At 37.0% G+C, this 12,158-nt stretch overlaps 1 protein-coding gene across 1 annotated transcript in view; it reads left to right on the forward strand.

The window, feature by feature from the left end:
• LOC136879119 (cytochrome b-c1 complex subunit 7) overlaps positions 1-11,365 on the forward strand; it is a 37,818-nt gene extending 26,453 nt beyond the window's left edge. The window contains exon 4 of the mRNA XM_067152864.2: positions 11,105-11,365. Within this exon, the coding sequence (XP_067008965.1) occupies positions 11,105-11,182 (78 nt within the window). The 3' untranslated portion in view covers positions 11,183-11,365. The remainder of the gene's footprint in view (positions 1-11,104) is intronic.
• Positions 11,366-12,158: the final 793 nt, after the last annotated feature.

Genomic DNA, 12,158 nt, shown 5'->3' on the forward strand with positions numbered 1-12,158 from the left:
TATAAATTTTACAATAATTCTACAGTCAATAACTCAATAGAATTCTGTGGTAAGCTTAATAAATTCAAACTGCAACCGTATCATAAAATGTGTTCATATGATATAACTAACATGTACCCTTGCATACCGATTAATGAAACCATTAATATAATCAAACTTAATTTATTCAATCACAGCAAATTAAGTAGGTGTGAAATAGAATAATTCATAAATGTTTGAGATTTGTTTTAAATAATAATTACTTCACATTTAATCAAAAGATATATCATCAAATGTGCTTGGGAATGGGTGACCCTGCATCAGGTATACTAGCTAACATTTATATGGATCATTTAGATCATGTTAAAATTTTGAATAACATAGGACTAAACCTTTGGCTGAGATACGTGGATGACACATTTGTTATAATAGACAGTAAACTGAATAATAGTGATAATATTTTAGATTTTTTAAATAAATTAGACAGTAACATAAAATTCACTAAAGAAGACGAAACTAACAATTCGCTAAGTTTTCTAGATATAAATGTAAAGAGAGCAGGAAATAAATTTGATTTCCAGATTTATGGAAAACTGACGTTTACTCCAATAAGGATTAAAAACGAGTCACTCCACCCCAATTCTCACAAATAGGCAGCATTTTTGAGTTTGGTTTATAGAGCCCTAAAAATTCCACTAACAAGTGAAAGTTTAAAGAAAGAACTTAATTTCATAAAGGACTTGGCACTCAATAACGGTTATAAAATAGAGATGGTTAACAACATTAATAAGGTGAAAATAAAATTGGCCACAAGTCTCACACCAGATAAAAATAAGAAATCCAAATTTGCAACTTTTACATTTATATTCCAAGTCACTAATACCATCAAAAAACGAGATATTAACATTGCCTTCAAAACCCAAAACACGAACCGAAATATTTTCTTCAACCACAAAAAGTTAATATAAATAGTAATCAATATCAAGGATCCGGAATATATAGGCTTACGTGTGCAGAATGCAATTTTTCGTATGTTGTCCAAACTGGCCGAAGCTTTATTATAAGATATCTCGAACATGTAAATGCAGCCAAACACAAGAAACATTCTGCAGTGGGAGCACACATGCTAGAAACTGGACACAGTTTTACAACTATTGAAAGGGATTTAAGAATTTTAAGAAGAGTAGAAAAAGGAAAAGAAATGACGGAATTAGAAAACATATACATTCATTTAGATCAGCAATACAACAAACATAAAAACCTAAATGACGAAATTGAAATAAAGAACCCCATCTTAGTACAATTACCGGAAATAATACAAATGCTTAAATCTGATATAAATAAATTCTGTAGACATTTTTATCCGTCAAAAGTTAATAGCTTATTGATGCAAACAAACTCAACTCCTCCCCTTACTTCTCATAGGCAGTCCCCTCCACAATCCACTGCAGCCATCAATGCATCGTCTATCTTCACTTGCCCTTCCCACTCCCCGCCAAAACATAAACTCATCCACACTCACTCATATAATACAAGGAGTGCAAACAGAACAACAAGTAGTTCTCAAGAGGCTAGGAGTAACACTAGACGATTACGCAGCAGAAAGAAAAGTAAGTGACAGTTCTTTCGATAAGAAGTTTATACAGAATTATAATCAAAACCAGAAACATATATATTTTATCTTTCATTACAGATATACCAACAAGCCCAATTTGGAACATACGAGAACAGTTCAAATTCTACATCACATTAGAAAGTGTTTATTCACCAACAAGTTTGTTCAGGAATAATATTCTCGTATTGACAACATAAAATTAATGCCATTACATTTTGTACGAATGTTACTCCAGCAACATCGAGAACAAGTTAAATGTTCATAATATAGGCAATTATCAACTGTAGAAAATTGTTAGTATAGTTAATGAAGTTTCAACGACAATCATACAAGTCAAGCAACATTGAATCAATACAATTAGCCAGATCTCAAAAGGTTTTCTGAAATAATTTTAAAGGATGTTCACCAGATGAGTTTCGTCAATAAAATGTTAGATAGATTTCAAATATGTTTTAACTTAGACATAATTTTATTGTTATATGACTTGTAAAATATTATAAGATTTGTCAATCAGGTTTACAAGCATAATCTTAATCCAATAGAATAGATTCATGATCTTATATAACCTTAAGTAAATAATAATTGGCTGATTATGCTCACGAAGAAGGAAAGAGACATACCATATCAACAACTTTATAAATATGTAAGTTTTTATTACATTTTTATTGTATTGAATAGGTGGTAATTAACAAAATTATAAGAATTTGTATCACAAGTAGATCTTCAATACGGACAAAAAAATGTAATTTATAACCTGCAATAAGTGGTATGTTCCGAGCTGTCAGTGGAGAGATGGCGTGGGAGGACATCAGTAGACGAATAAGTTTGAGTGGTGTCTTTAAAAGTAGGAAAGATCACAATATGAAGTTGGAATTCAAGAGGACAAATTGGGACAAATATTAGTTTATAGGAAGGGAAGTTAGGGATTGGAATAACTTACCAAGGGAGATGTTCAGTAATTTTCCAATTTCTTTGCAATCATTTAAGAAAAGGCTTGGAAAACAACAGATAGGGAATCTGCCACCTGGGCAACTGCCCTAAATGCAGATCAGTAGTGATTGATTGATAGTGGGTTTGAGCTCCACTGTTGGCAGCCCTGATGATGATTTTCCATGGTTTCTCATTTTCACACCAGGCAAATGCTGGGGCTGTACCTTAAGGCCATGGCTGCTTCTTTTCCACTCCTAACCCTTTTCTATCCCATCATCGCCATAAGACCTATCTGTGTCGGCGCAACATAAAGAAAAATTTGTAGTGCACATGTCAGAAATTTTAATTTCTACAACTTTCATTATGTAGCACTACTTCACTCCTCGTCTTGCTTAGTACGCCTCATTAAGCAGTGCCATCGGATTTTGCTGTTTCCCTATAACTGCGCAACCTTCAGTGGTGCTCTTGTGAGGATCCAAGCAGCCTCCAGGCTGATGGCTTGACAGTCAGACATTTATCAGTAGGACTCACATTAGCACAGATATTTGAACATTTATTTTCAGACCTTCTCCTAAACTACTGTTATACCTAACATGAATACAATTATTTATAGCTTAGTTTTTGTGACTTCACCCCTGACCTTTAATATCAATTTTCATCAAATTGTGTTCAGCTGCTTTTTCATGATGCATTTGCATGCATACATTACATACTGTACATTACAGGAATTTTAAAAAGTTCATTTTCTTCTTATTATGGACATGACGGACACAAAATACTAAATTTTAAAAATTCCAACCTAAGTTTGGACTAAACTATTTTATTTTTATAGATTGTCCATTAAACGAAAGCTTGGCACTTTCTTACTGTTTCTCCTGATGGGAAAGTTTGTCAGGTATGTTATGTTAAAGAATAATACACTATGGGTGAGATATAATTCGATTTATACAGGCATTGAGAGCATTGAGACAACAAACTGGCTGCATTATCAGATTGACCCTGTATGCATGAAAGATCAAGTTGACAGTCATGTTATTATAAAGTCGCACCACCATAGTATTTAGATGTGTGGAGATCATACATGTTCCAACAAAAGATCCTGCCATAACTGTTATTGCCAGTCCAGGTCTTTCTTTCAGATTCTGTAATGGCTGATACTGGCATCTCAACCCACACCTGCCAAATGAATGACAAATTTTGAGACTAAGTTGTCCAAGGAAGTATGTCAAAGCATAAAGGCAATTATTGGAAATATGTGTTCTGTGTGAGTGGATATTATTACTGGAAAATTGGCTGTCCTAGCCACCTGAGTGGAAACACCTAAGAATGCAGTTTGTTTATTACGTTGGCCTATCCCTGTACATACAGTTTACCTGAGATGACAATTATCATCAATTAAGAATCATAGGAGATAGCTCCCCGAATCATATTACCACGGGGGCCCTGTTTCATAAAACTAACTAATAATATTAGAACTCATAAAAATAATTATTCGTTAACCAAATTCTGTTTCATAAAGATTTACACATGACTAATAAAATATCTTCACTAATAATATTAGTTCATTAGTCAGCTGATACGAATGGAGGTTAGAATCGGTCTGTTGCATAGGTTCTTGGTTTGGTTTTGTTCCTATGTTCTTGGTTTGGGTTTGTTCCTAGCAGTAGGCTAACGCTTGACTACAACCGACTATTAATCCACATGTTCAAAAGGCTCACTTGACATTTTCGTTGTTATGGCTTCAATACATATGAATATGGATAAAAGAAGTGAAAATAATATGAGAGAAGAAAATTTCTTTGCGGAAAGTGATTGAGTTGAAGCGTCAACTATTCGCAGTCTTTTGCACACTATAACCCTCCTTGTTCCTTTTACTTTTTTATTTCATGTTCTCTTAAAAATCTCTGAGGTGGACTAGCAAAATCTTTGTTTACTACCCCTGTTGGTGGGGGCGGTAGAATAACAGCCCCTGTATCCCCTGCCTGTCATAAGAGGCGACTAAAAGGGGTCCCAGGGCTCTCAACTTGGGAGCGTGTGTTGGTGAACATGGGGCACTGAGATGAGTCCTGCCATTCCTTCAGCTTACTTCTGCCAGGCTCATTTTCATCTACCCTTCTGACCTCCCTTGTTTAACTCTTGTTCTTTTCTGACCCTGGCAGTAGCTTGCGAGGCCAAGAGAGTCTTTCATCTTCACGCCCTTCGTGGCCCTTCTCTTTCTTTAGCCGATACCTTCATTTTTCAAAATGTTGGATCCTTTCCATTTTTCTATCTGATTAGTGTTGTTATAGATGATGGTTGCCTAGTTGTAGCCTACTTCCTCTTAAAACAATAATCATCACCAGCATCATCTTGGTTTACTGGTGATATAAGCCAAGATTTTAAAAGATACTTGGAGTGTCCGAACAGAACTGCACTAGAGAAACACAATGATACTGTGTATCACTACCAACCGGTAGAGTGCAATGTGAAGCTGCTATTTTAAGGTTATACTTCATTCCTTGCAGTGGAACGTTCTGTTACCTACAAATCCTATCAAGCAAATACTCAAAAGTTATGTAATCTAACCTAAATCTCCCATTGTACCGGTATTCACATGTTTGACGTAACATTTATTGAATGGTGAATACCTACACTCGTTCCTTATCACTATTTGAATCAGAGTCGACCATTTCAGTGATCTTCATGATTTTATGCCAAAATATTAAAATACCGCTCACTTTGGTTTCACTAATAATATGAATTATGAGTCAAAATACACTCATGAAAATAATCCCAATAATTTGAATAACTTTTATTAGTCATGTTGTCTATGAAACAATAGGGAACATGCATGATCCGGGGTTTTAATTAAAAATATGCTAATCTGATACAAAATTGCATGCAGAATTCAAAAATGTGATCAGAATGTACAAATAATAACTCCAAACATGATAAAAATCTACGAAAATGTCATGTCTCGCAAGTACGCGATCTCATTGGCCTGACGTCATCGTACAGGTTGACTGAATTAGCAGACGAAATAACACGTAGTGTGCTGTGAGAAGCAGGATACACTTCGCGTATTTCTACTTTACGTTAGTGTCTAGTATGGTTAAATTCGAGGTCTATACATTGGATAATAATCTGAGTGGTATATTTTAGACTTAAAATGAATCCTGCGCAGACAGTGAGGCAGAAAACTTATAAATGGTGTAGAGTTCCGATGTGCAATAGCACATCGCATACCATCCCAAACAAATTGTTTATAAACGTTCCAAAGACGCTAAAACTAGGGAGAAATGGATTTTGGCGAGCTGGAGAAATGCTGGTGATATATCGGAAAAGTCTACAGTTTATTTTTTTGAAGATTTTAACATAAGATGAATTTGTTTGAATTTTCAAATCACTTTTCCATGTCAGCTGTTCTAGTGGTAAAACTTTAAATTTTAATGTATGATGCTTTATTTAAATGCTTCAATTACATCTTGGAATATGAAAGTAATAAACGGTGCATTAAATAATGCTGATTATTAAAGTATTCTCCAAACCTAACCTATGTTTTGGGTGATCCATGTCAAGATAATAAATCAAAGAGGTTATGAACCATTTTGACAGCTCTAATTCTACCAATATATCTTGGCATGGGACAGTTATGTATGTCTTTATTGAAGAGCTTAATTGGTAAAGAAATTTAGGCTATATCTAAATACCCTATAATGTAACAAAGAATAGGCGTGTACATCATGAAAGGAAACGACGTGAATTTAACAAATGTATAACTCTACACAAAACCAATGCTTGTCTGTTGGAGTCTTATAAGTTAACAATGCTCAATTATAATAATTATCATAATATTAAATAAATAAATAACATAATTGCACACAGGTGAAAATAGTGATGTAGGTGTTTAAAATATAATCCAACTTAGCCTAAGTTTTAGGTTATACAAGCCAAGTCAATAAACCGAAGGGTAAAAATACCGCGCGAGTTGGCCGTGCGGTTAGGAGCGCGCAGCTGCGAGCTCGCATCCGGGAGATAGTGGGTTTTGAACCCCACTGCCGGCAGCCCTGAAGATGGTTTTCCGTGGTTTCCCATTTTCACACCAGGCAAATGCTGAGGCTGTACCTAAGGCCACGGCCGCTTTGTTCCCATTCCTAGGCCTTTCCTGTCCCATCGTCGCCATTATGTGACGGTGTGACGTAAAGCAAACAGAAAAAAAAATTAATGTTACTGGCTTCACGCCCCGCTAACTACTTCTACGATTTTCGGAGACGCCGATGTGCAGGAATTTAGTCCTGCAGGAGTTATTTTACGTGCCAGTAAATCTACCGACACGAGGCCGACGTATTTGAGCACCTTCAGCTACCACCGGACTGAACCAGGATCGAACCTGCCAAGTTGGGGTCAGAAGGCCAGCACCTCAACAGTCTGAACCACTCAGCCCGACTTGTGAAAACTAGATGAAGTCATATTTACCTTTATCATGTTTAACTTTTTCCCTCCACAAAGATATTTAATTCTCTTTCATGGGCCCCGGAAGTGGGTAGGCCAGTTGTCCCAACCATAAATATATTTTTTTTGGGGAATGATAGATTATAGCCCTATAGTACTATGATCTTTCTTTCTTTCTTTCCTTCTTTCTTTCTTTCTTAATCAGTTTATCCTTCAGGGTTGGTTTTCTCTCGGACTCAGCGAGGGATTTCACCTCTACCACTTCAAGGGCAGTGTCCTGGAACGTGAGACTTTGAGTATGGTGATGAAACTGGTGAGGAGTGCCATTACCTCGCCCAGGAGGCCTCACCTGTTATGCTCAGCAGGGGCCTTGTTGGAGGATGGGAGGATCGGAAGGGATAGACAAGGAAGAGGGAAGGAAACGGCCGTGGCCTTAGGTGCCTGGAGGAGAAGTAGGAAAATACGAAAAACCACTTCGAGGATGGCTGAGGTGGGATTCGAAACCCTTCTACTCAGTTGACCTCCCGAGGCTGAGTAGACCCCGTTCCAGCCCTCGTACTATTTGTTTTCAACTTTCATGGCAGAGCCGGGAATCGAAACCGGGCCTCCGGGAGTGGCACATATTAACCACTACACCACAGAAGCGGACTAGTACTATAATGCTACCTATATGTTTATGTTAGTGCTGAAATCCGATTTCTTACTTTACTAATGCTGAAAGCCCGAAAATGTAATGTTATTCTTTAATAGGGGAATCAGTCTAGAAGGAAATGTTGAAAGTGATGTGATATCTATCCAGGTTCAGTTGTTATCCTAATACTATGGGTTACAGTACATTGCACGTATATAAAAGATGCCACTTACAAACTTGTTTTTTATCCGCGAAATTCTGCGGCCACAAAAGTCACTATTTTTCAAGAATGATGACATCTACACATGATAGATTGTCTGATTGTGCTGTTTTGAACCTTCCTTCTGTCATGTTGAAGTTATTCGCGATCATGAATAATAAACAATCGGCTTTTAGCAACGGCTGATGCACAACGGCTGGTAGAGCTCCATGCGGTACTGGATCGTGACGTCACAGCGCGCCGCTTACGTCAGAGGCCGTTTCACTCGCCTTGCAGAGAGGCACTATTACATATTTTTTTAATGGTAGAAAACAAGGCAACATACCACAATGTAATACGTTTACATACTATTTCATTGGTGTACTTTTCAAAAAAAATATTTTTGAAAATGATGCATGTTCCCAATTTACTAATATTGTTAGGAACATCTACTAATAATTTTGACTCATAAAGTAATAACTAATATTATCAACTAATAATTTTATGAAACATAATACTAATATTATTAGTTAATATTATTGGTTTCTTACGAATAATATTAGTGAAAGATGTTTTATGAAACAGGGCCCAGTGCTGGAGGTGTAATGGTTCACAGTGAAGTCTGGATTAATGCATTGACCAGGGTATCTCTGAACTTAGATATGCTAGTTGTGTCCTAACAAAACATGGATTTTTCCTCTGAACACATGGTACCTCTTGTCCTTAGCTATTCATGCCACCTGCTCACAGTTCCATTGCACACAAACCCACTAATAATGGGATGGTGGTCATAGATGGTGCAAGGATTATCAAGAATACTGGTCATGATCTGCAAGTCATTTTGTTACTTTGTATATTGGTAAGGGGTTTCTAACAGTGCAGCTGTATGCTTTTTGGGATGGTGGATGGACACAACCAAGATTTCATCCTTGATGGTCAGATGATGACATGTCTGTTTGGAAGTAATTCTGGGCCTCCCATACTCATACTGGCATTGATTCCAACACTGCTAGACATTGTCACCTGATCACTAGAGGTAGTAATCAGTTGGACAAAATAGACACCACCTCCCCTATTCCATTGAAGCAAGCTTGGTCAAACACTCCTGAGTTAAAGTTGTCTTGAATATGTCATCGCAGCATACTGTGTGGTTTCTGAACTCAACTTCTCGGTCTTGCTTGTAAGACTTAATGTCTTGAAGTTATTCTCGTTACAACTGTCAAAGCAATATTGTGGAACCTCGATTTTCCGTTTTTGGCGGGACCCCGGAAAAAAAAAAAAACGTACAACACGGAAAATCCGGGAACAAATTAACCATAAACAATTTGGCTAAACATTACAAAAATGAAACATGTATACTTATAATCTTACAAACGCCCTTAAACCAAACCAAACTATAGCCCCAATGGGCCTTCCACCTACCGAGTGACCGTCCTCGGTCCGAAGGCCTGCAGATTATTACGAGGTGACGCATGGTCAGAGTGACGAATCCTCTCGGCCGTTATTCCTGTCTTTCTAGACCAGGGTCGCCATCTCACCATTAAATAGCTCCTCAATTAAAGGTAATCGTAGAATGAGTGAACCTGGAACCAGCCCTCATATCCAGGTAAAAATGTCTGACCTGGCCAGTAATCGAACCCGGGCCCTCCGGGTGAGAGGCAGGCAAGTTAGACCGCGGGGCTGGCTTAAAACATTAATTACCGGTACGCGACTTAAAAATCTCGAAACTTTACATTCAGGTTTACCGGGGAAACTTTGTCATTTTCCTCTGAACGGTGAATACCTACACTCGTTCCTTATCACTGTTTGAATCAGAGTCGACCATTTTGGCAACTTTGATCAGCCAAACTCTTCGAAGAATCTAATACCCATAACGCCAAGCCAAACAACAATCGACCACAAGTAGTTTTTAGTTCTCTAATCTAATAAAATAAAGCACATTAGATACCAAAGCACCCAACATTATGGCGAAATCCCTTTTTTTAAATCTTCCATTGTAATTTGGTCACCGGTATACTGTTTGTATTCAGTTTATGGAAATCTTGTACCGCGTAAATTGGGCCTAACTTACATCGACTTTTAAAGGTTATGTTGAACTCGAGAATATGGTTTCCAATGTAAGTATCAATCCTCAAGTTCTCGAATGCATTATATTAAATTCTGCCCATCACTAATCACAAATTGGAATGAGAAAAAATATCATTAACACTTCCGAAATTACGATTATTCGCCACCTTGAGCTCAGCTGGAAAGCGTGCTTGCTGTACAAGTCGATATGAGTGCAAAATTATACAAGTTTTTAAATGTAACGTGCGCAAATAAAACGGCTGTGGTTTTTATAACATTTTAACACAAAAACTTTGAAACTCCCAGTCTTATATTAGGATGCCAACAGTAATAGGCAATCCCAAACCCTCCCATGGCTTTATGTATGTAAGGTGCAACATCTTTTCTGGTCTCGATAACATATAATCGTATGCGATAACGCTAAATTTATGTTACTTGGAGCAGTTTTGATTCCTGTCAGAAAGCTTAGTGACTATTCACTGCCCTGAGGGAAATGCCGAAAACCTGTTCGGTGATACACTCGAAAAAAGTAAAAAATGAACATCTAACCCTGGACATAATTTAAACGTTTTGAAAGTGCGAACATTTGATGAAACTCATTCTGCCTTCATGTAGAGCTGTCGAAATGTGCTCTGTCTCCTTCCAATTGTTGTGGACACTCTCTGCTTTACGATTTCTGAGAATTCTTTAAGCAATACCACCCGAAGGCGATGCTAAGATGGTCCCTTATGCAAGTTTACCGCCGATCGCTTGTCCAGTATAGTACTTTCCCAAATTAGCGCAATGACTGGACGTTAACACCAAGATCCGAAAGTATGCCGTAGCTGTTCTTTTGTGAGATACAGTTTCTTGAAAAATGCATGATCGAGGATTTAGCGTTGATGGGACTGAAATTTCTGGGCGGTTGATCTAGGAAATCATTTCTCTGAGGAACGGATAATGCGGGATTTTTACAACAAGATTTAAGTAGGATGCTTGCGGGACCACGTAATATGAACGAATAATACAGGAAACTGTAGTTTCCAGAAACGTATAATCGAGGTTCTACTGCACTTCTAGATTTAGTTTGATTGTGCTTGCACTCAGCTTTTGAGCCAATTGCTTTTTGTGTCAGCAGGTGCTCAATTCACACCCAGTGATATGAACTTTCTAGCTGAATATGTTATGCCTTAGTTTTCTAGTTAAGGCTTCTCTGGAGAGCATTTCATCTGATCCTATATATATATATATATATTTTTTTTTTTTTTTACAGGATAATAAATATCTTCAGCCATACCTTCAAGAGGTCATCAAGGAAAGACAGGAACGTGAAGAATGGAACAAACAGTGAATCTGTGTAGTTAAAGATTGAGGCTGTAAAATTGACTTTTCTGTGTAGTAGTGAAAACTGGCACCATGAAACTTATATGAACCATTTTTGTGGTTTGAATATCATAATAAAAACTGTTTCATTAAATATTCAGATTAAATTATATAATTGTATATAGAAATAAAAACTGAAAAACTGAAATAACTTTCTCAAGCATGTCTCAGATATACCATGTCCCACAAGTATAAAAGACTTTCTTGTTTATCCTACTTACTGTTATTTCTGGAGGCATCCAGGCTCATTTTGAATTTTGTGAGGGAGGGGGGGAGGGGTCTAAAACCAGATGCCTTTCTTGACACCATATTATTTTTCAGATGGAAATTCCATTCTATAATTTGATATACTAACAATTTGTTGGTTATTTTGATCCACCTTTTCAATACAAATTATACCAACAAATTGTTAGTATATCATAGCATAGTTCAATAGGGTCTAATAATGAGATTAGTTACATGTAATAATTCTATAATTTACCAAGATTTGAACCTTGGCCATTTGTGTGGAAAGCCAGCTGCTAAGTCATTGCACTAAACACACTCTTGTACTATATGGGTAGTAAGATTAAAAGTGAAAATTCCTCCTGACCATCTATGGTGAATTTACACATTTCCTTTTTGATCTACTAATGAACATTAGCAGAGGTGTCAACTATTACGGATTGTCCGTTATTATTACGGATTTCACCTCACGATTACGGAATTACGGTCGAAGGGAAAATTATTACGGAAAAGCTGAAATTATCACGAAAAAATAATTTTCTATGGGAAAAAAAGAAAGGAAAAATGTTCAGTCCTTTCGAGCCTTTCTCCTAAATCGTCTTTACTTCAATGCTTGTGAGTCGGCAACGATACTTATTCGATCGTGACTTCCTTTTACTACCCATAAGCGTTGTAAAATTCATTGTGAATGAAGGAGCTCAGACGCTGCTCTTCTCCAC

Source organism: Anabrus simplex, chromosome 8, assembly GCF_040414725.1.
Source record: "Anabrus simplex isolate iqAnaSimp1 chromosome 8, ASM4041472v1, whole genome shotgun sequence".
NCBI lineage: Eukaryota > Metazoa > Arthropoda > Insecta > Orthoptera > Tettigoniidae > Anabrus > Anabrus simplex.